We start from the raw sequence: 21,630 nt of genomic DNA, 5'->3' as shown, positions 1-21,630 counted from the left end.
AGATTCAACAACTGAGACATAAACTGAACAAGTTCTACAGACGTGATGAACAGAAATTTAATTGTGTCCCTGAACAAAGGGGGGGTCAATATCAAAAGTAACAGTCAGTATCTGGTGTGGCCACCAGCTGCATTAAGTACTGCAGTACATCTCCTCCTTATGGACTGCACCAGATTTGCCTGTTCTTGCTGTGAGATGTTACCCCACTCTTCCACCAAGGCACCTGAAGGTTCCTGGAAATTTCTGTGGGGAATGGCCCTAGCCCTCACCCTTCAATCCAACAGGTCCGAGACGTGCTCAATGGGATTGAGATCGGGCTCGTCGCTGGCCATGGCAGAACACTGACATTCCTGTCTTGCAGGATATCACGCACAGAACGAGCAGAATGGCTGGTGGCATTGTTATGCTGGAGGGTCATGTCAGGATGAGCCTGCCGGAAGGGTACCACATGAGGGAGGAGGATGTCTTCAATGTAATGCACAGCGTTGAGACTGCCTGCAATGACAACAAGCTCAGTCCGATGATGCTGTGACACACCGCTACAGACCATGACGGTCCCTCCACCTCCAAATCGATCCAGGTCCAGAGTACAGGCCTCGGTGTGACGCTCATTCCTTTGACGATAAATGCGAATCCGATCATCACCCCTGGTGAGACAAAACGGCGACTCGTCAGTGAAGAGCACTTTTTGCCAGTCCTGTCTGGTCCAGCGACGGTGGGTTTGTGCACATAGACGACGTTGATACCGGTGATGTTTGGTGAGGATCTGCCTTACAACAGGCCTACAAGCATGCGAAACAGTGTTTAAACTAGAGGTCGACCGATTATGATTTTTCAATGCCGATACCGATTTATTGGAGGACCAAAAAAAGCCTATACCGATAAATAAATATATATTTATTTATTTAATTGTGATAATTACAACTACTGAATGAACACTTATTTTAACTTTAATATAATACATCAATAAAATCAATTTAGCCTCAAATAAATAATGAAACATGTTCAATTTGGTTTAAATAATGTAAAAACAAAGTGTTGGAGAAGAAAGTAAAAGTGCAATATGTGCCATGTAAGAAAGCTAATGTTTAAGTTCTTTGCTCAGAACATGAGAACATAAGAATGCTGGTGGTTACTTTTAACAGGAGTCTTCAATATTCCCAGGTAAGAAGTTTTAGGTTGTAGTTATTGGAATTATAGGACTATTTCTCTCTATATACGATTTGTATTTCATATGTATTTCATATACCTTTGACTATTGGATGTTCTTATAGGCACTTTAGTATTGCCAGTGTAACAGTATAGCTTCCATCCCTCTCCTTGCTCCAACCTGGGCTCGAACCAGGAACACATCGAAAACAGCCACCCTCAAAGCAGCGTTACCCATGCAGAACAAGGGGAACAACTACTCCAAGTCTCAGAGCGAGTGATGTTTGAAATGCTATTAGCGCGCACCCCGCTAACTAGCTAGCCATTTCACATTGGTTACACCAGCCTAATCTTGGGAGATGATTGGTTTGGAGTCATAAACAGCGCAATGCTTGAAGCTTTGTGAAGAGCTGCTGGCAAAACTCATTAAAGTGCTGTTTGAATGAATGCTTACAAGCCTGCTGGTGCCTACCATAGCTCAGTCAGACTGCTCTATCAAATCATAGACTTAATTATAAAATAACACAGAAATACGAGCCCTTAGGTCATTAATATGGTTGAATCCGGAAACTATCATCTCGAAGAAGAAAAAAAAGTTGATTCTTTCAGTGAAATACGGAACCGTTCCCTATTTGATCTAACGGGTGGCATTCATCAGTCTAAATATTCCTGTTACATTGCACAACCTTCAATGTTATGTCATTATTATGTACAATTCTGGCAAATTAGTTCGCAAAGAGCCAGGCGGCCCAAACTTTTGCATATACCCTGATTCTACGTGCAATGAACGCAAGAGAAGTGACACAATTTCACCTGGTTAATAATATTGCCTGCTAACCTGGATTTATTTTAGCTAAATATGCAGGTTTAAAAATATATACTTCTGTGTATTGATTTTAAGAAAGGCTTTGATGTTTATAGTTAGGTACACGTTGGAGCAATGACAGTCCTTTTTCGCAAATGCGCACCGCATCGATTATATGCAACGCAGGACATGCTAGATAAACTAGTAATATCATCAACCATGTGTAGTTATAACTAGTGATTATGATTGATTACGTTTAATGCTAGCTAGCAACTTACCTTGGCTTCTTACTGCATTCACGTAACAGTCGGGCTCCTCGTGAGGCAGGTGGTTAGAGCGTTGGACTAGTTAACCGTAAGGTTGCAAGATTGAATCACCGAGCTGTCGTTCTGCCCCTGAATAAGGCAGTTAACCCACCATTCCTAGGCCGTCATTGAAAATAAGAATCTGTTCTTAACTGACTTGTCTAGTTAAATAAAGGTTAAATAAAGGTGTAAAAAAAAACAACAAAAAAACAGCAAAATCGGCGTCCAAAAATACCGATTTCGGATTGGTATTAAAACTTGAAATCGTCCCTAATAATTCGGCCATTCTGATTAATCGGTCGACCTCTAGTTTAAACCCTTTACAATGAAAATCAGAAGTTATTTGGCTTTTTACAAATTATCTTTGAAAGACAGGGTCCTGAAAAGGATTGCTGTCAGTGTGTGTGTGTGTGTTCTAATGGTTCAGTTAAAGTATGGTGTTTGAAACATTAGGGTTAGGCTTTGATTGCCACATAGACCTGTAGCCTACTGAATGTGTCAACACCTCTTTGGGCCAGGTATCCCGCTAGCGTGCCACTACGACAACATCCGGTGAAATTGCAGAGCGCGAAATTCAAAATACATAAATCATAATATTAAACATTCATGAAAATACAAGCCTTAGGAATACATAATTCGTTAGCTTAGAATCATGGTAATTGAACCACTTTGTCCGATTTACAAAAGGCTTTACGGCAAAAGCATTGCATTTGATTGTCTGTGGACAGCACCCCGCATACAAAAAAAATAAAAAAATTCAAACCAGCAGAGTCACAAAAAATAGCAATAAAATTAATCACTTACCTTTTGAAGATCTTCCTCTGTTTGCAATCCCAAGGGTCCCAGCTACACAACAATTGGTCATTTTGTTCGATAGAGTCCTTCTTTATAGTCCAAAAAAGTCAGTTTAGTTGGGACGTTTGATTCAGTAATCCACCCGTTCCACTCGTTCAACATGCAGACAAAGGAATCCCAAAAGTTACCGGTAAACTTCGTCCTAACAAGTCAAACAACGTTTCTAATCAATCCTCAGGTACCCTAATATGTAAAAAAAACTATACAATTTAAGAGGGAATGTAGTATGTTCAATACCGCCAATAAATAACGAAATGCTTGCCCTCATTCACGCGCGCCACAAGACACACGTCCTAATGAGGGACACCCTGGAAAAACTACAATTACTTGTTAATTTTTCAAAAAACAAGCCTGAAACCTTTTATAGACTTGACATCCAGTGGAAGCCATAGGTACTGCAATCTGGGTCCTTTTTGGTTGGAAATTCAATAGGCCAACATAGGAATGGCCTGGGAGCTCAAAAAACACATTTTCCGGGTGGATTTTCCTCTGGTTTTTGCTTGCCATATCAGTTATGTTATACTCACAGGCATTACTTTAACCGTTTTAGAAACTTCAAAGTGTTTTCTATCAAATACAAACAATTATATGCATATCCTAGCTTCTGGGCCTGAGTAACAGGCAGTTTTACTTTGGGCATGTCAGATTATCCAAACTTACAAACACTGTCCCCTAGCCCGTAGAGGTTAACAGTAGTTCACTTTGGCGTCTGCTAAATCATCTAAAAATAAAGAATTTTGTGTGTTCTGTGTTCCTCGAGTGAGGAGTGAAAAGCATTGCCCTGATTTAGGTATTTTCTGTCTCTTTCCTCTTTCCCTCCACTTCCCCCTCTGCACAGGCTGTGAGCATCAACAAGGCCATCAACACGCAGGAGGTCGCCGTCAAAGAGAAGCATGCCAGGAATATCCTCCTTGTGGAGTCGCTCTGTGTGTGTGTGTGTGTGTGTGTGTGTTGGATAGAATCTGTTTTCCTCTGACTATAGAGAAAGGAGAGCTGTGTTTATGTTGATTCCCATGGGTTTGTGGAAGCTCTTTGAGTGTTCCTTCATGACTCAGGGTTATGTTTGTGCAAAACAAAAACAGTATTGTAACCTGACGGTGGTTGTCAGCCGGGACCAGGCCATTCATTTAGCTGTGTGTCTGAGAAAGAGACTGAGAGACGGACTGCTCTGTACGGTCTTTCTGTGAGATAAGTTCAGAGATGTGTGAGAGGTTTTCAGCCCCTCTTGAGAGAACAATGGATGTTGAATAGGCAAGCAAAACACCTCTCTGTTAACTCCCCCAGCACATTTTGTCATAGCAGCCTTCGTCAGAGTATGTGTGCTCTCTCTGCCATCTCCTGTGTGTTTCTCCTTGACTGGTTCGTCTCACCCTGTATCCTGGGGACCCACCATGAGAAGGGCGCCCACACCTTCTGGGCGGCGGTCAACCGGCTGCCGCTCTCCAGCAATGCGGTGCTCTGCTGGAAGTTTTGCCACGTTTTCCACAAGCTGCTGCGAGACGGCCATCCCAACGTAAGTCTGAACCCACCAACACAGCCCTGATGGGACACACACCTGGGTCGTGATCTTTAAGGCATGCAATAGAAAACATTTTGCAACAGAAATGAGCATTTTTTTATTGGGCAAGACTCTGTAGTCCCTCCCAGTTTCACTCCGTTTTCTTAATGAACAGGATCCTGAACATGCTGCATGCCAGGGACATGCGCATCTCTCCGTAGACTTGTGCTCAAGAGGTCTCAAATGAAACATTATTCCCTGTTTATTACTCGGCTGGCTTTGGTTTGAAGCTATGCAGGATAGGGCCAGGGTTGGGCTTGAGTGGGAGACTGACATTCTGACGCTCTGTGATCCCTAAGATCCCACAACACTTATCCCAAGACTAGGGGTGTTAACCCTGGTCGCCCTGTCTTAATTCCTAATCCAGCTCTCCTCATCCCCAGCTTCCAATTGGCTCATTTCAAACCCCTCTCTTGTCCTCTCCCCAGCAACTCTTCCCCAGGTCATTACTGTAAATGAGTGAGTGTTTTCCGTTAACTTACCTGGTAAAATAAGGTTTAAGTCAACTAAATATAGGGGCGGTTTCCTGGAAACAGATCAAGCTTAGTTCTGAACAAAAAATATATTTAAATGAAGATTCTCTGTTGACCATGCTTTTAGTCCAGGACTAGACTTAGTCTGTGTCCAAGAAACCGGCCCATAGGGAATATCATTTGAGATTTGCACTTAATTCAGAATAGCCGTTAGTCTGGTCCAAGATTTGTTTGTGCTGCCTTGCCAAGTCATATTGCATTGTCATGCCAAACGCAAACAGATCTGGGGCCAGGCTACATGGCCTCTACTTTTATGAATATATCCTACTGTACAGTGAGATGACAACTCATCAGTTTAGCCAAATTAACTACAACGCCCCATGCAAATTATCAGCATAGTGCTGTTCACACACCCCCATACACATTCACTTCTGAGCACCCTGGCGATTGCCCAACACACTGGCCTTGAACACACCCACACAATGCATACAGTACAACTTCACATGTAGTGCTCTCTGTTGAATCAGCAACATTCTGAACTTTTGTCTTGTGGCTTCAGCCTTGTCTAAATTCTCTTTCTGTGTCTGTGTGTTCAGGTGATAAAGGACTCGATGAGGAACAAGGCGGACCTCAGTGACATGAGCAGAATGTGGGTAAGGACCAGAACACCGCACCGACGGTTGCCATTAGGGCCCTAAGGCCAGGAAAAGCTCTCAGCCCCAGTCAGCATGTCTACCACTCTTAACCGGCAGGCTGGCATGGACACATTGGATGTGTCAGAAATGGCACCCTATTCCCTATATAGTGCACTAAGTTTGACAAGAGCCCTCTGCCGACCCTGTTCAGAAGTAGTGCACTATATAGGGTAGGGCTGACCCAAATTAGTCGTTTGGTAGATATGTTGGTCAAATGCAATTTTTGGGTGGTCGAGCAGTAGCAAATAAATATGTTTATTTTTTTATGGCACATGAGACACGTCTTATTCGCGCCCATCTCGGTGAACTAATCCATTGCGGAGGCTACAGGGATGGCACAGTCCAAGAAGAAGGGGTGTGTGGCTAAGATAGACAATACACGTCTCTCTCTAGAATGCACGCTCTCCCGACAATTTGTGCACTGTCATTGTTGTGTGATTTGATTGTCAGTGTATATCAATTCCTCCTTTCATACTGTATATCAGCAGTAGTACATTTACTGTTAATTCCTAGAATTTTGAATCTACAATGTTTGTTTGGTTACGGTAATTTCTGTTAATGCATTCAATATATTAATCCAGTCTTTTACCGTTGTCATTGTCGGAGTGGACACGTTGTTTCCAGAGCGCACAACCTATGCTACACTTGTGAGAAAGTAGTTTTTGTTTTATTTAATTCCATTTACGAGTTTTGTTAATTTAGTGATTGTCTTTTTTTTTGGAGTGCTCCTGTCAATGTTGAGTAAGGACGCGGGCCTGACTACCCGTAGAAGTAGACCTATAGGCTACCTGGCCTGCGTGCAAATGTAGGCATATAAATGTGCCCATTTGGGGGTCTGATAGTATTTCTGATTGGCTTAACGCACCACCACTAATGACCTGTGGATCTTCTCAAAGTCATGTTTTCTTCACCTCAAACAGCAAGCAAACAAAGTCTGTTTCTACATTCATTGAGAATGACAGTAGTTTCTCAATGTATTAAACACATCTTTCCAGCTCTCCTTTTCTCTCCCAGCGTGAAAGGGGATAATGGCATGCTCTGATCCAGTGGAAAATAGTCCTACTGCTTGTCCCCTGTGTAAATAGCCTACAGCTGTGTCTGTCCTGAGCTCACTGGCTCAGGAAACTTTTGAGGGCCCTGAATATTTTATACAATGTTGCAAGTTTTCTAGCATGAACTTCAGGCCTGACCAAGTTAATAGTTGATACAATGTTTCTAGTGCATTGCCACATGACGCCAATGTGATTTATAGTCTTATTTCATTTTCTCTGGCTATTTCCTACCTGCAGGCTGCCGTGTTATTGGTTGGCTTTATATGTATGCTATTTTTATGTAGCTGACATACTTTGTATGGTTGTATCATTTTCATTTTGAGACATGAAGACGTTTATAATAAATGAAATGAAACTGTTAGACAAAAATGTGCATAGGAAAACCATACCTGGCACTCGGATCAATTGGCATTCCATAGGGAATATGATGTGATATAGAACACACGTGTCATGGACAGTGACTGAGGGAGTAAAATCATAATCATCACCACCATGTCATCATTATTATCAGCGTGGTGTGTCCATGCCGGTCTGCTGTGAGTGTTGCCATCGGGGAGACCGACATTCTAATAGGTGACAGACACACAGCGGTGTGGTTCTGCTGAACCCGAGTCGGACTAAATAACACACGCTGCTGTTATGGTATCCTAATGGTGATACTGTGTATAAACTATTGCATTTTGGGGTGGGGGGGTGGGGGCTGTTTCCATCCAGGTGAATGATTGATTCAGGACTGTTGACTGTTATTTTTACATGACATAGCCACCTTACAATAAGAGTTGCCGCTGGGTTGCAGCAGTAAAGTGGAAGAAACGATTACTGCTCAGTCATTCAGTGTGTAGGAGTGTGGGGGTAGTAGGGACTAGTCACCTTTTCCTGGAAGTACACTTAGTCGGGTCTCTCTTGGTATTTGCTAATGGGACAAAATATACTAGGACTCTGGGAGAGGGACATTGATGACCAGTACTGCTTCCTTCCTGTTGTGACATCACACTGAGGGCCCAAGGAAAGGGAAGCGAGAAGAAGCAATTGACTTCATAGCTGGCTATTCAGTTTTTGACACACACACTACATGATGCGTGGGTTGACTCATAACCCACAGTCCTTGTGGTTATATCTGTTGGCGGGCGGGTTTAAGGTCATTTAAAAATGGTGTGGGGGTCAGGTTGAATAAAGAGAAAATAATACCTATAGATATGAATTGCACCAGAATTATACATAAACTTAAATTGCACAACAATTACACATTTTTCTTTCATTATTTTAGGCTATCTGGCATTCGTGCGTAAGCAAGCCTAAGCTTTAGGGCCTAACTGTACGCGCACCGTAGGCCTTCAAATAGGCCTCTGGCACGTCAAGGGAACTAGCCTGCTGTTCAGATGGGTTCAATAGAAACTGAACTCTGGACACTGACTGGAGGTAAATAACATCTCACAGTCTTAATATTAACTCCTGCAGAATTAAGCATTACTTACAGTGAAATTGTAAGCAACAATTTGGCACAAGTTGGCAACAATACTTTATTTATCCAGAACAATATTTTATTTCAGTATCTTGAAAGAATGCAAATGTTCAGTCAGCACCTCTACAGATATATATCTTTATATATGGTCAGTACCAGTCAAAAGTTTAGACACCTACTCATTCCAGGGTTTTTCTTTATTGTGTACTATTTTAGAATAATAGTGAAGACTTAAACTATGAAATAACACATATGGAGTCATGTAGGTAGCAAAAAAGTGTTAAACAAATCAAAATATTTGAGATTCTTCAAAGTAGCCGACCTGGCTTGATGACAGCTCTGCACACTCTTGGCATTCTCTCAACCAGCTGCCTGACTCTTAATGTTGTCTTTCAATAGCAGCACCATATCGCCAAGTGAAATTCTGAGTGTGTAAATATATGTGTCAAACTGATGCAGTCTTTTATTTTTAGCTATTGCATTTTCTCCCCAGTCACTAAACATCTTTTCTCTGTGAAGAAGCAGAGATGACAAATAGATCTTTACTGACATCAACTAGATTTAAACATTCATTCTATCCATTTATGACATTATTCTGGTGAGCATTTTTTTGTCTTCTAGGGCAACATATAATGACAGAAGAGAAGCTGCATGTATCTAGTTATAGATGATACAAATTATAAGCAGAAACATATCTAAAATCAGGCAAAACTAATCTTGCACCCCCTGTCAAAAAATTGTTCCGCCGTCTTTGACTGTAGCCTACAATGCATTTTCTATATTGGCGGGTTAGGGTCGGGTGTGGGCCTCAGATTTTCACGTTATCACGTAGTCGAGCTCTGCTGATGGGTTAGCAATCACGAGAGGGTGCAGGTGAACAAAGAGCTGACCCGCACACCACTAACACACAAACATACATACTATTGACACACGCATACAGTGTAAGACTTTGCAGAAGCAGATCCATTTTATTTCATGATAAAATTCCTTCTGCAACTAGCGATCCCTTTAGGAACTCTCCCAAGCCTCTGGAGAAGATCATGTCTATCTCACTTTGATCTGGTCCCTCTCTCCGGTGTCTCACTCCATCTGCTCCCCTCTGCCCTCAGGGTCACCTGAGTGAAGGCTATGGGAAGTTGTGCAGCATCTACCTCAAACTGCTTATCACCAAGATGGAGTTCCACGTCAAAGTGAGTAGTGCCCCAGCCTGTATGACTGACTGACAGACAGACCAGTCTCCCTTCTCTCTCTCTCTCTCATATACCCTTCTCTAGGGGTATTCCTCACACAGACACACGTCTCTAAAACTAATGGCCTTTTAGGAATCAGTAGTTCATAGACCGCTAAGCTCGGTGAAATACTGCAGGCAGCAGACTTGGTGTTGCTCTGGAGGTTTTAGTCGTGGTTCCTGATTTTTAAATGGAGATGCCTATCGAATTGGAAAAAACCGAGGGTAAATCTCAATTGTATTTCCTTAATTCCTCACGTCCTATCTCCTTCTCAAAGAACATTGTAGCAGAAGACCTTGAATCTTCTCCTCCGATGCGTTTTGAGAAGGAGGGAAGGCGAGATGAGACGAGGAATCACGGAAATACAATTGAGATTCAGCCCCATTTCTGATATGACTCGTTCTTCTCTCTCCCCCAGAATCCCCGTTTCCCTGGCAACCTTCAGATGTCAAACAGGCAGCTTGACGAGGCGGGAGAAAACGACGTCAACAACTTGTGAGTGTCGCTTGCCTTTGTTGTTCGCACTGAAGCACAGAGGGCTGGATCTATAATGATACATATTCTAATATACCCCCAATGTTCCCTTTGATTATGATAACAGGTGTTGAACATGACAAGAAAATGATGAATAATTTTTTGTTATTGCCTTTTATTAGACCCCATATAGAGCATATGACTGTTGTTATATGTATACAAACCAACTCCGGGTCATTGCTACATGGGTCTTACAGCCTCTGTATGTGTGATGTGTAGGCTATGCCTCCACTTTACATGCTGTGAACCCTCCAATCCAACACCTTTGTGTGTGTTTGGTGTGTGTGTGTCCTCTCACTACAGCTTCCAGTTGACAGTGGAGATGTTGGACTACCTGGAGTGTGAGCTCAACCTCTTCCTGGGTGGTAAGCTATTTCTCTTTTCTATTTATATATAGATGTCATCTGCAACCGCGCGTATCACACACAACCTGGTTCTAGCTTTTATATGTCAGGGTCATGTTCATCCGTGCACACAACCTGGTTCTAGCTTTTATATCTCAGGGTCATGTTCATCCGTGCACACAACCTGGTTCTAGCTTTTATATGTCAGGGTCATGTTCATCCGCACACACAACCTGGTTCTAGCTTTTATATGTCAGGGTCATGTTCATCCGTGCACACAACCTGGTTCTAGCTTTTATATGTCAGGGTCATGTTCATCCGCACACACAACCTGGTTCTAGCTTTTATATGTCAGGGTCATGTTCATCCGTGCACACAACCTGGTTCTAGCTTTTATATGTCAGGGTCATGTTCATCCGTGCACACAACCTGGTTCTAGCTTTTATATGTCAGGGTCATGTTCATCCGTGCACACAACCTGGTTCTAGCTTTTATATGTCAGGGTCATGTTCATCCGTGCACACAACCTGGTTCTAGCTTTTATATGTCAGGGTCATGTTCATCCGCACACACAACCTGGTTCTAGCTTTTATATGTCAGGGTCATGTTCATCCGTGCACACAACCTGGTTCTAGCTTTTATATGTCAGGGTCATGTTCATCCGTGCACACAACCTGGTTCTAGCTTTTATATGTCAGGGTCATGTTCATCCGTGCACACAACCTGGTTCTAGCTTTTATATGTCAGGGTCATGTTCATCCGTGCACACAACCTGGTTCTAGCTTTTATATGTCAGGGTCATGTTCATCCGCGCACACAACCTGGTTCTAGCTTTTATATTTCAGGGTCATGTTCATCCGTGCACACAACCTGGTTCTAGCTTTTATATGTCAGGGTCATGTTCATCCGTGCACACAACCTGGTTCTAGCTTTTATATGTCAGGGTCATGTTCATCCGCGCACACAACCTGGTTCTAGCTTTTATATGTCAGGGTCATGTTCATCCGTACACACAACCTGGTTCTAGCTTTTATATGTCAGGGTCATGTTCATCCGCACACACAACCTGGTTCTAGCTTTTATATGTCAGGGTCATGTTCATCCGTGCACACAACCTGGTTCTAGCTTTTATATGTCAGGGTCATGTTCATCCGTGCACACAACCTGGTTCTAGCTTTTATATGTCAGGGTCATGTTCATCCGTGCACACAACCTGGTTCTAGCTTTTATATGTCAGGGTCATGTTCATCCGTGCACACAACCTGGTTCTAGCTTTTATATGTCAGGGTCATGTTCATCCGTGCACACAACCTGGTTCTAGCTTTTATATGTCAGGGTCATGTTCATCCGTGCACACAACCTGGTTCTAGCTTTTATATGTCAGGGTCATGTTCATCCGTGCACACAACCTGGTTCTAGCTTTTATATGTCAGGGTCATGTTCATCCGTGCACACAACCTGGTTCTAGCTTTTATATGTCAGGGTCATGTTCATCCGTGCACACAACCTGGTTCTAGCTTTTATATGTCAGGGTCATGTTCATCCGTGCACACAACCTGGTTCTAGCTTTTATATGTCAGGGTCATGTTCATCCGTGCACACAACCTGGTTCTAGCTTTTATATGTCAGGGTCATGTTCATCCGTGCACACAACCTGGTTCTAGCTTTTATATGTCAGGGTCATGTTCATCCGTGCACACAACCTGGTTCTAGCTTTTATATGTCAGGGTCATGTTCATCCGTGCACACAACCTGGTTCTAGCTTTTATATGTCAGGGTCATGTTCATCCGCACACACAACCTGGTTCTAGCTTTTATATGTCAGGGTCATGTTCATCCGTGCACACAACCTGGTTCTAGCTTTTATATGTCAGGGTCATGTTCATCCGTGCACACAACGGAAAACATTTTGCAACCGAAAACAAAAATGAGCGTTTCTTAAGTCCAGGTAGTCCCTTTTTTTGTTTTTGTCCATTCTCTTCCGTTTGAGGCATAATGAACATGACCCTGGTTTTGGCGTCATAGGCTACGTCCCTATAGCCACACTAGCATACCACCTAGAATGTGTGCCCAATACATTGCTTCATTGAAAGTAGCGTACTAGCATGGACATTAAAACAGCTATACAGTACTCTCCTGTCTCCCTTCCACTATAAGCTCTTCACAAAGTAAAGCACATATTTCATCTTCCATTTGTCTCAACATGATTGCCCTTCTGCCTCCGTTTGAACACTCTCAGTAGGACTAATTTCTACCCTGTCTCCTCATGTCACACACACACACACACACACACACACAGAGACTCTTTGCCTCCCATCAGGAGAGATGTTTTGCAGGCTAAAGCATCACGTCACCCAAGAGCTGAGAGCCCTGACTGTGTGTGTGTCAGGGTTTGGCTGCACAGGAAACTACACCTCTGTGTGGAGGGAATGACTGGGTCTGTAGGGACTGGCATCAGAGAGGGAGGGAGTGCAAAGGAGATGGAGGGACTGGCATCAGAGAGGGAGGGAGTGCAAAGGAGATGGAGGGACTGGCATCAGAGAGGGAGCGAGTGCAAAGGAGATGGAGGGACTGGCATCAGAGAAGGAGCGAGTGCAAAGGAGATGGAGGGACTGGCATCAGAGCGGGAGGGAGGGAGTGCAAAGGAGATGGAGGGACTGGCATCAGAGAGGGAGGGAGTGCAAAGCAGATGGAGGGACTGGCATCAGAGCGGGGGGGAGTGCAAAGCAGATGGAGGGACTGACATCAGAGCGGGGGGAGTGCAAAGGAGATGGAGGGACTGGCATCAGAGAGGGAGGGAGGGAGTGCAAAGGAGATGGAGGGACTGGCATCAGAGCGGGGGGAGGGACTGCAAAGGAGATGGAGGGACTGGCATCAGAGCGGGGGGGAGTGCAAAGGAGATGGAGGGACTGACATCAGAGCGGGGGGGAGTGCAAAGGAGATGGAGGGACTGGCATCAGAGCGTGGGGGAGTGCAAAGGAGATGGAGGGACTGACATCAGAGCGGGAGGGAGGGAGGGAGTGCAAAGGAGATGGAGGGACTGACATCAGAGAGGGAGGGAGGGAGTGCAAAGGAGATGGAGGGACTGACATCAGAGCGGGGGGGAGTGCAAAGGAGATGGAGGGACTGGCATCAGAGTGGGGGGGGAGGGAGTGCAAAGGAGATGGAGGGACTGGCATCAGAGCATGGGGGAGGGAGTGCAAAGGAGATGGAGGGACTGGCATCAGAGCGTGGGGGAGGGAGTGCAAAGGAGATGGGGGGACTGGCATCAGAGCGGGGGGGAGGGAGTGCAAAGGAGATGGAGGGACTGGCATCAGAGCGGGGGGGAGGGAGTGCAAAGGAGATGGAGGGACTGACATCAGAGCGGGGGGAGGGACTGAAAGTGAGCTGTAATGAGAGAGGAAGAAAGAGACTGTTGCAGTACATACTCATTGGTTGATTGACCGACCACCTGCGTGCACATACACACACTGTGTGCGTGTGTGTGTGTGTGTGTGTGTGTGTGTGATGATCACTGATATGTGCGTGTCCACCCTTGCAGTGTTCAGCTCTCTGGACATGTCGCGGTCTGTGTCGGTGACGGCGGCGGGCCAGTGTCGCCTGGCTCCCCTGATCCAGGTCATCCTGGACAGCAGCCACCTGTACGACTACACCGTCAAGCTGCTCTTCAAGCTGCACTCCTGTGAGTCCAACACACACGCCCCCCGCTGGACAAATGGCAGAGTGACAGCCTGAATACCTCATACTTGGCTACTAATCTAAGGCCAACAATTTTTCCTGTGATCTTCCCAGAAAATCTGTGGCTATTCCAAGGGCACATAATTCACCTAATTTTCTTGGTCATATCATAGGCTTAGGAAATGCCTAAAACCTGAGTACACACACACACTCTGTAGTACATTCACATTCTCAGTAGTTTCACAAACACACACACACACATTCCAAAACTGTTTGTCTGTCTGTTCCAGGCCTTCCTGCTGACACACTCCAGGGCCACAGAGACCGCTTCCAGGAGCAGTTCAAGAAGTCAGTTCACACACAAGTCATGGACCGCGTCCCAATTGGCACCCTATTCCCTATGTAGTGCACTAGTTTTGACCAGAGGTCATAGTGCTCCGCCACCTGACCTAACTAAGTTGTGATGATGGTGGAGTGTTTCATCGGTGTGTGTGTGTGTCGTCTCTGCTAGGCTGAAGAGTCTGTTCTACCGCTCCAGTAACCTGCAGTACTTCAAGAGGCTCATTCAGATCCCACAGTTACCTGAGGTAAGAGTCCTCCTGAACTAGCCTGTAGATTAGACAGGATCTCTGCTGTGTATTTTCAAATTAATACTGTATCATTCACACACATGAACATAGTCTCCCATTTTCTCTGTTGCCCTTGCTTGCTCTTGAGGAATTTGGGCCCAGGTTGCTGTTCAGCTACTTGGGTTAAGTGCTATACAAATACAATTTGATTAATTATGCTCGCGCTCTCTCTCTGTCTATCTCTCTCTCTCTGTCTATCTCTCTCTCTCTGTCTCTCTCTCTCTCTCTGTATCTCTCTCTCTCTCTGTCTGTCTGTCTCTCTGTCTCTGTCTGCTGTCAGAACCCACCTAACTTCCTGCGGGCGTCGGCGTTGTCGGAGCACATCAGTCCCGTGGTAGTCATTCCAGCTGAGTCGTCCTCCCCCGAGACGGAACACATGGTGGACCTGGTGACAGAGGACCTGGTGGATACCGACATCCCCGTCCAGCCGGTAGCCCATCTGAACATGTCCCATTACTGCTGTCTTATGGGGCGCCGTTTGTAACATGCCTTATTGTGTGTGAAAGATGAATTTCGTGCACTAGCTGACTCGCACACGGAATGCATTTTTTTCACAAAATATGCCATGTTACAGACGGTGCCCTTCCTGTGCTCTGTCAACTGAACCTAATGAAACCTAAAGCCTGTAGAACGACTCTCTGTCTCTGTCTTGCTGTGTTGGTTCCGACTAGGCTGCTGTGGTAGAGCCCAGGTTCGACGACCTCTTTGGCACGTCCGCCGCCACGGACCCATTCAATTTCAACAGTCAGAACGGGATGCGCAAGGACGACAAGTAAGACACCAGAACCAAACTGCTGCACTCTGGATGAGCGAATTTGACATTTGTAGGATATCCTTGGTCTGTATAGATTGTCACACAATTCAGACCACACTGACCTCCAATAGAGGTATTCAGAGGCATTGAAAACCCTGCAGCTTTCCGTCCCAGAATAGTTTGCTATGGAAAACCGAAAATACACTTTTGTCTTTGGCCACATCCAGCCATTTCTCTCCCTGTTTCGGACTGTTTTCCTCTATTTGGTGCCTAATGAACACGACCTTGTCCTGTCCTGTTTCCATTAGGGACCGCCTGATCGAGCAGCTGACACGGGAGATCCAGGCCCTCAGGGAGGAACTGGAGTCCTTCAGATTGGAGGTGAGGAGGGGGGAGGGGGAGGTTTAATGAGGCACTTAAGCCACTACAGAGGCAATTCTCCATAATGCCTGAACTTCTGAGTGTGTAAACACACTGAACCAGAACACGCTCTCCCTCCTCTTTCTTTCTGTCTCTCTTTCTCTCTCTCTCTCTCTCTCAGAGTGGGCGTCTGCGCCAGGCGCTGCGGGGGCGTGTCGATGAGCTGGAGGCGGAGCTAGCAGAGCAGAGCCACCTGAGGATGCAGGCGTTGGGAGAGGGCGAGTTCCTGCGGGCGGAGCTTGACGACCTGCGCCGGGTCAAAGAGGACACGGAGAAAGAGCAGCGAAGCCTCACCGAGATCGAGAGTGAGTTCAGGGACAGCCCGCCAGACAACCCCAGGCCTCAAGATTAACATGAGTCACTCAAATATCTTCTTACTTACTTCTTACTTACTTCTTACTGCCTAACTTTTTGAATTACGTGTGCATATCTCAAGTCAGGATTCAGCCATCTGACTGTTGTGACAATAACAGCTCTGTCTGTCCGTGTGTCTCAGGGAAAGCGGTGGCCAACGAGCAGCGCTACGTCAAGCTGAAGGAGAAGTACACAGAGCTGGTGCAGAGTCACGCTGACCTGCTGAGGAAGGTAGGCCCATCCAGACACCTTACGATCGAAGAACCTCACCCCTCAGAATCATGGTGCAGGCTTGCTCCTACCCCTCTCAGCCAGTCCCGTTTAGGCTCTCTTCCCCTTGGAAAGACACTTCTAGCAGCAATGCTCACACATTTCTTCCACATTTCTTGTTTACAATTCTAAAAACTCTTCCCTCACCTAAAACCGTCTGTGTTTCTGTTGGTGGCTTCAGAATGCGGAGGTGACTCGTCAGATGACGGTGGCGCGGGCGGTTGAGGACGAGATGGACAGCGTGAGGAGAGAGATGCATGAGAAGGTCAAGGCTGCCAAGGAGGCCGCGGAGAGACGGGTGAGGGCGAGACACACACTCCCACAGGGATGCACACTCTCCTGAAATACTGTGTTTACAGTATGTATCACCTCTTTCTGTTTTCTCTCTCCCATTTTTCCCCCTCTCTCTCTCCCCTTTTTCCCCCTCTCTCTCTCCCCTTTCCCCCCCCTCTCTCCCCTTTCCCCCCCTCTCTCTCTCCCTCTCTCGCTTTCTTGGACACAGAGGACTTCAAATGTAATATACTTCACTCCTTCATACTACAGTACATTTTCAACTTTTTCTCCGTCTGTCTCTGATCATTTAATTGCGTAACTGAGATGCCTTGCTGTACATGTGGGATTTAGAGAGGTAGAATAGACGGAGGTAGAGAGATGGAGACCTAGCAAATAACATGCGTCTCTGTTTCGTTCTCTCTTTTGTCCTCCCACATCTCCCCCGCCACTCTCTCTCTCCTGCCTCTGTCTCCCTTCAGGAGCAGGAACAGGTGGAGCAGCTGCAGGAGCTGCAGAGAGAGCTGATCTCCAGCAGGGCGGCGCTAGACACCCTGAAAAGCTCCATGGCCTCGTCCCAACAGGTAGCCAACTTTCTAACCTAAAACACCCTTGCGTCCTCTACCCAACCGTACACTCCTCATATCCTCTCCACCCTAAACACTCACCCAACAGTACATTCCTCCTCTCCACTCTACCCCACTTGAACTCACCCTGACACCTTCAAATTGTCTTTACTCTGTTTTCTGTCTTTACATTCCACAACTCCATGTTACTCTTCGACCCATCTCTGTCTGTGTACGGTGCCTTTGTGTGTGGAGAGGGTTGTGTGGAGCGTCGGTGCAGACCTCGATCTCTGCGTGATCCCGACACTGTGTAGTCCTACCAGGCCATGAATGTCCAATTACCATTCCTCCTCTATATCGCCCATCCCTCTCTCTACTCTCCCACTCCTGTCAACCCCTATTTCTGAATCAACTTCTCTCTCGCCCCTTCTCTTTCTCTCTCACGTCCACTCCCTCCTGTCCTCACACACATGCTCTGTCACTTTGTCACACATCTCACTTACAAACTCTTTCTTCCCGTCTCTCGTTCATGTTCTTGTTCACATGCTCAGGGGGGGGGGGGCCCACAAACAGGTGAGGGAGAGTAGAAGAATGGCAGTTGTCATTTCCACATCTCGTAGCACTTAGGGCGTTGTCTTTTAAAAGGTGTTATTAGGAGTGTATAGTGTGTGAGCCTTGTCGTTCAGTTCAGCAGGGAAACAGAGATATGTACGATCCTAAAATACTGTGTATGTGTGTCACGCTCTCGTTCTCTTCTCTCTCTCTCACTCATTTTCTCCCCCCCCCCCACTCACTTTCTCTCTGTATGTCTCTCCCCCCTCACTCACTTTCTCTCTCTCTCCGTCTCAGTCGAGTGAGGAGCTCAGTTCTCAGCTCTCGACTGTGGAATCGGAGAAGGTGGAGCTGGTGGAATCCTTGTCGAAGAAAGAGGAGGAGCTTGCAGGCCTGGGGGAGGAGCTTGAGCGTGTTCAGAGCAGCTTGGCCAGTGAGAGGGAGAGCGGCGTGAAGACTGCCGAGGCCCTACAGAACCAACTCAATGAGAAGGTGTGTGGCAGCTGTTTGTGTGCGCCTGTGTGTCAGCCTCTCAGTGTGTGTGTGTGATATCTGATTCTCTCACTGACCCTATGTGGATAGGAGAGCAGGGAGCAGGCCCTGGAGAGCCAGCTGGTGGCAGCACGCTGGTCTGCCCTACAGGGGACTGTGGAGGAGGCAGAGAGGATAGTCCAGGACTCACTGGCCCAGCTTGACGACCCGGCACACATCAGCTGCACCAGCTCTGCAGGTCAGCCCCTAACCTTCTCCAACCTCTTCTCCAACCAACGGTCTGTCCGTCCGACCGTCTGAGATGATGCCACATTGTGAAACCCATGCTGGATGTGTGTGTGATGCCTCAATCTACTTGTACATGTGTGTTTGTGTTCCAGGGTGTGATGTAGGATGGTGTTCCCTCATAATAGTGTGCATGTTTGTTTGTATGGTGGAAGATGCCTCCCCCCTCACTGTGTACCCTCGTTGTGTGTAGACTACCTGGCGTCCAGGTGTCAGGCCTCTCTGGACTGTATGGCCAGACTTCACTCTGCCAGAGACGGCTACCTGGCAGACAACACAGGTCAGACTCAGAACTTACTCCCCTAGTCAGCTTTGTGTCATCACCGCCTACTTTCAGGCACCTATCGAAGCTGCTGTTGTTCTTGTGTAGCAGACAAGGTCAAAAGGCAGCCAAAAAATGTTACTTTCACCGACGGCCGCTGTGCAGTAAAAATAAAGGAAACTCTTGAATAAGTGGGTGTGTCCAAACTTTTGACTGGTACACATGTATATTACTTGAAGAAAAGTTCATTTTTCAGTTTCTTGCCCACATGAAAGATCTAGATTTCTATTGTCTTATTTGATTTCTTCCCAATAGAAGAAAGTTAATATATTTGAATATAATTGAATATGTTGCAGGTATTCATTATTCTCTTTGTGGACAGTGGAGGTTGATTGTAAAGTGCTTCTTTATAGCTAAAATACTGGGGTTTTCAGCATTACATCCTTCAAGTACTTGAAAATTAAAGTAGCATATCCTGTTGATTGTGTTTAGACTTTATAGTAGTTTGACCTTTGACCCTTGGTTCTCCAGGTGTGTCGGAGCTGGTGCGGGCAGTGACCCATCTTGCCCACCTGGTGGGGGACACCATTGTTCAGGGCAGTGCCACCTCTCACATGGTGCCAGTGGAGCAAGCGGACGGTGAGTGTGAGCTGTCCCTGTGTCTTTTCAACTGAAATGTGTACTCTCACATCCAGGACAGGAATGTTCCATGATTTTTAAATAAAGTTTGAATTGAGCCATGTCTAATATAAAATAAACTCTACATCCCTATATACATCTGTTAGAGAAGTACTGACAATGCACAGACGCAACGATAGCCTAGCCTGGTCCCCGATCTGTTTGTGCTGCCTGTCACCGGCTGACAATGACCATCGGCGTTGGGAAGACTGCACAAACAGATCAGAGACCAGGCTAGCGGTTAGCCACCCACTTCCTCTAAGTCTCCATACTGTGTCTGTATCTCCCCCCCACAGCGTTGTCAGACAGTGTGAAGGCGTGTGGGGCCGAGGCCCTGTCCCTGCTGGGTCAGATGAAGGAGCAGGAAAGCCTGGCAACGGCAGATGGCGCCATGCTGAGGGCAGCACTGGATGGCATCCTGGCCACCGCAGAGGTCAGCCCAGTCTTTATGGTCATACAAGTATTGTTGCTGCTTTATTCTTAAGAGTAAATATGAGTACGTGGTACAGTTTAGGTGCAAATTACAGTAATTTGATTTCATAAAAACATTTGATTATTATACCATTACTAGCCGATTTAAAAGGAGGAGGAGAAAAACAAATTTTATACTATGCAGTGCCCAGGTTAACGTTGATACTAACGATACAGAACCATTGAAAAACCTCAACCTGCAGGGATGAAGGGATTCATGTATAAACTAGAATAGACTACATGTCCATTTTTTTAACTAGAAAAAGACAACAAGGCTGTTAGTAAACACTTGGCATCTCAGAAGAAGAATCACAATCAAAAAAGAACAATCACAAGTTGACTACATGTTCAAAAGATTCTGTACTATGCCTACTGGCAAGAATGTCAATCTACTTTCAGCCCTGGTGTCTATCAACAACCTACCTCTTGCTTAAAAGCTGCGATATCTCTTACTGCGTATCTCTCTCAAGGTATCCCTGGCGTTTGGTGCTGCGTTATGTACACGTCTTCCACAACCGAGACATCTACACGACGCGGGTCATAGGCGATCGTGACAATGATCCGATCCATGTTCTTCTCTGCAGTAAAGGGTTGTCTGTTATCACAAACGGCGTCATTTGGCAGGGTTCTAGCATCGGGGTTGATTTCTGGATTGAGGCTGACCACCGCAAAGTAGAGTCGTGTGGCCCGATCAATTGCTGGGAGTAGCCCCTCGGTGTTCCCAAAGTAATGGAAGCCATAATGCAGCGCGTGTGCGTTGAATCAAATGACATTTTATTTGTCACATGCGCCGAATACAACAAGTGTAGGTCTTACAGTGAAACGCTTACTTACAAGCTCCTATCCAACAATGCAGTTTAACAAAATATGATTAACAAATAAAAGGAACAGGTAATTAAAGAGCTGCAGTAAAATAACAATAGCGAGACTATATACAGGGGGTACCAGTACGGGGGCACCGGTTAGTTGAGGTAATATGTACATGTAGGTAGAGTTATTAAAGTGACTATGCATAGATAATAACAGAGTAGCAGCGGCGTAAAAGAGGGGGTGAGGGGGTGGGGCAATGCAAATAGTCTGAGTAGCCATTTGATTAGATGTTCAGGAGTCTTATGACTTGGGGGTAGAAGCTGTTTAGAAGCCTCTCGGACCCAGACTTGTGTAGTGGACATTTCCTGTATTTACCAAATCATGAGAGCAAACCACCACACAAGTCAGAGTTATCATAAAGTCCATCTTTAATAATATGAGCTCCATCACAACCCTGTGACTCTCAGATCAATTCAGTGTCTATAAATGAATTCTCTGAGAGTCCTTACAAAACAGTTCTTAGTATCATTTATAGCCAAGACACACCCATCTCAACTCACATGACGAATAACAGATCTCAAAGGAAGACTTTACTTGAGAGAGGAGTATCCCATAGCCAGACAGCATTAGCTATAAATTATCGTTCCGTTTGCTCTCCTAAAATGAGGTTCTACTTCT

At 45.7% G+C, this 21,630-nt stretch overlaps 1 protein-coding gene and 1 non-coding gene across 3 annotated transcripts in view; both read left to right on the top strand.

Moving 5' to 3' along the window:
* Positions 1-21,630, top strand: part of LOC110507077 (huntingtin-interacting protein 1) — a 49,989-nt gene that overhangs the window by 17,994 nt on the left and 10,365 nt on the right. For both annotated transcript variants that reach the window (XM_036964919.2, XM_090224520.1), the window contains exons 2-22: positions 3,953-4,016; positions 4,485-4,627; positions 5,742-5,798; positions 9,464-9,544; positions 10,002-10,078; positions 10,421-10,482; positions 14,003-14,143; positions 14,430-14,487; positions 14,651-14,726; positions 15,049-15,198; positions 15,440-15,540; positions 15,831-15,903; positions 16,064-16,247; positions 16,439-16,527; positions 16,748-16,864; positions 17,319-17,420; positions 18,252-18,446; positions 18,537-18,684; positions 18,925-19,011; positions 19,525-19,632; positions 19,968-20,104. In XM_036964919.2, the coding sequence (XP_036820814.2) occupies positions 3,953-4,016; positions 4,485-4,627; positions 5,742-5,798; positions 9,464-9,544; positions 10,002-10,078; positions 10,421-10,482; positions 14,003-14,143; positions 14,430-14,487; positions 14,651-14,726; positions 15,049-15,198; positions 15,440-15,540; positions 15,831-15,903; positions 16,064-16,247; positions 16,439-16,527; positions 16,748-16,864; positions 17,319-17,420; positions 18,252-18,446; positions 18,537-18,684; positions 18,925-19,011; positions 19,525-19,632; positions 19,968-20,104 (2,250 nt within the window). The remainder of the gene's footprint in view (positions 1-3,952; positions 4,017-4,484; positions 4,628-5,741; positions 5,799-9,463; positions 9,545-10,001; positions 10,079-10,420; positions 10,483-14,002; positions 14,144-14,429; positions 14,488-14,650; positions 14,727-15,048; positions 15,199-15,439; positions 15,541-15,830; positions 15,904-16,063; positions 16,248-16,438; positions 16,528-16,747; positions 16,865-17,318; positions 17,421-18,251; positions 18,447-18,536; positions 18,685-18,924; positions 19,012-19,524; positions 19,633-19,967; positions 20,105-21,630) is intronic.
* On the top strand, positions 19,065-19,171 carry LOC118944789 (small nucleolar RNA SNORA16B/SNORA16A family). The gene has a single exon (XR_005040106.1). It is a non-coding gene; the product is annotated as a small nucleolar RNA SNORA16B/SNORA16A family (small nucleolar RNA).

The sequence above is a fragment of the Oncorhynchus mykiss genome, chromosome 27, assembly GCF_057628025.1.
Source record: "Oncorhynchus mykiss isolate SJ-2025 chromosome 27, ASM5762802v1, whole genome shotgun sequence".
In the NCBI taxonomy this organism is placed as follows: domain Eukaryota; kingdom Metazoa; phylum Chordata; class Actinopteri; order Salmoniformes; family Salmonidae; genus Oncorhynchus; species Oncorhynchus mykiss.
The sequence above is the reverse complement of the archived record's forward strand: the minus strand, read 5'-3'. Positions and strand labels throughout refer to the sequence as shown.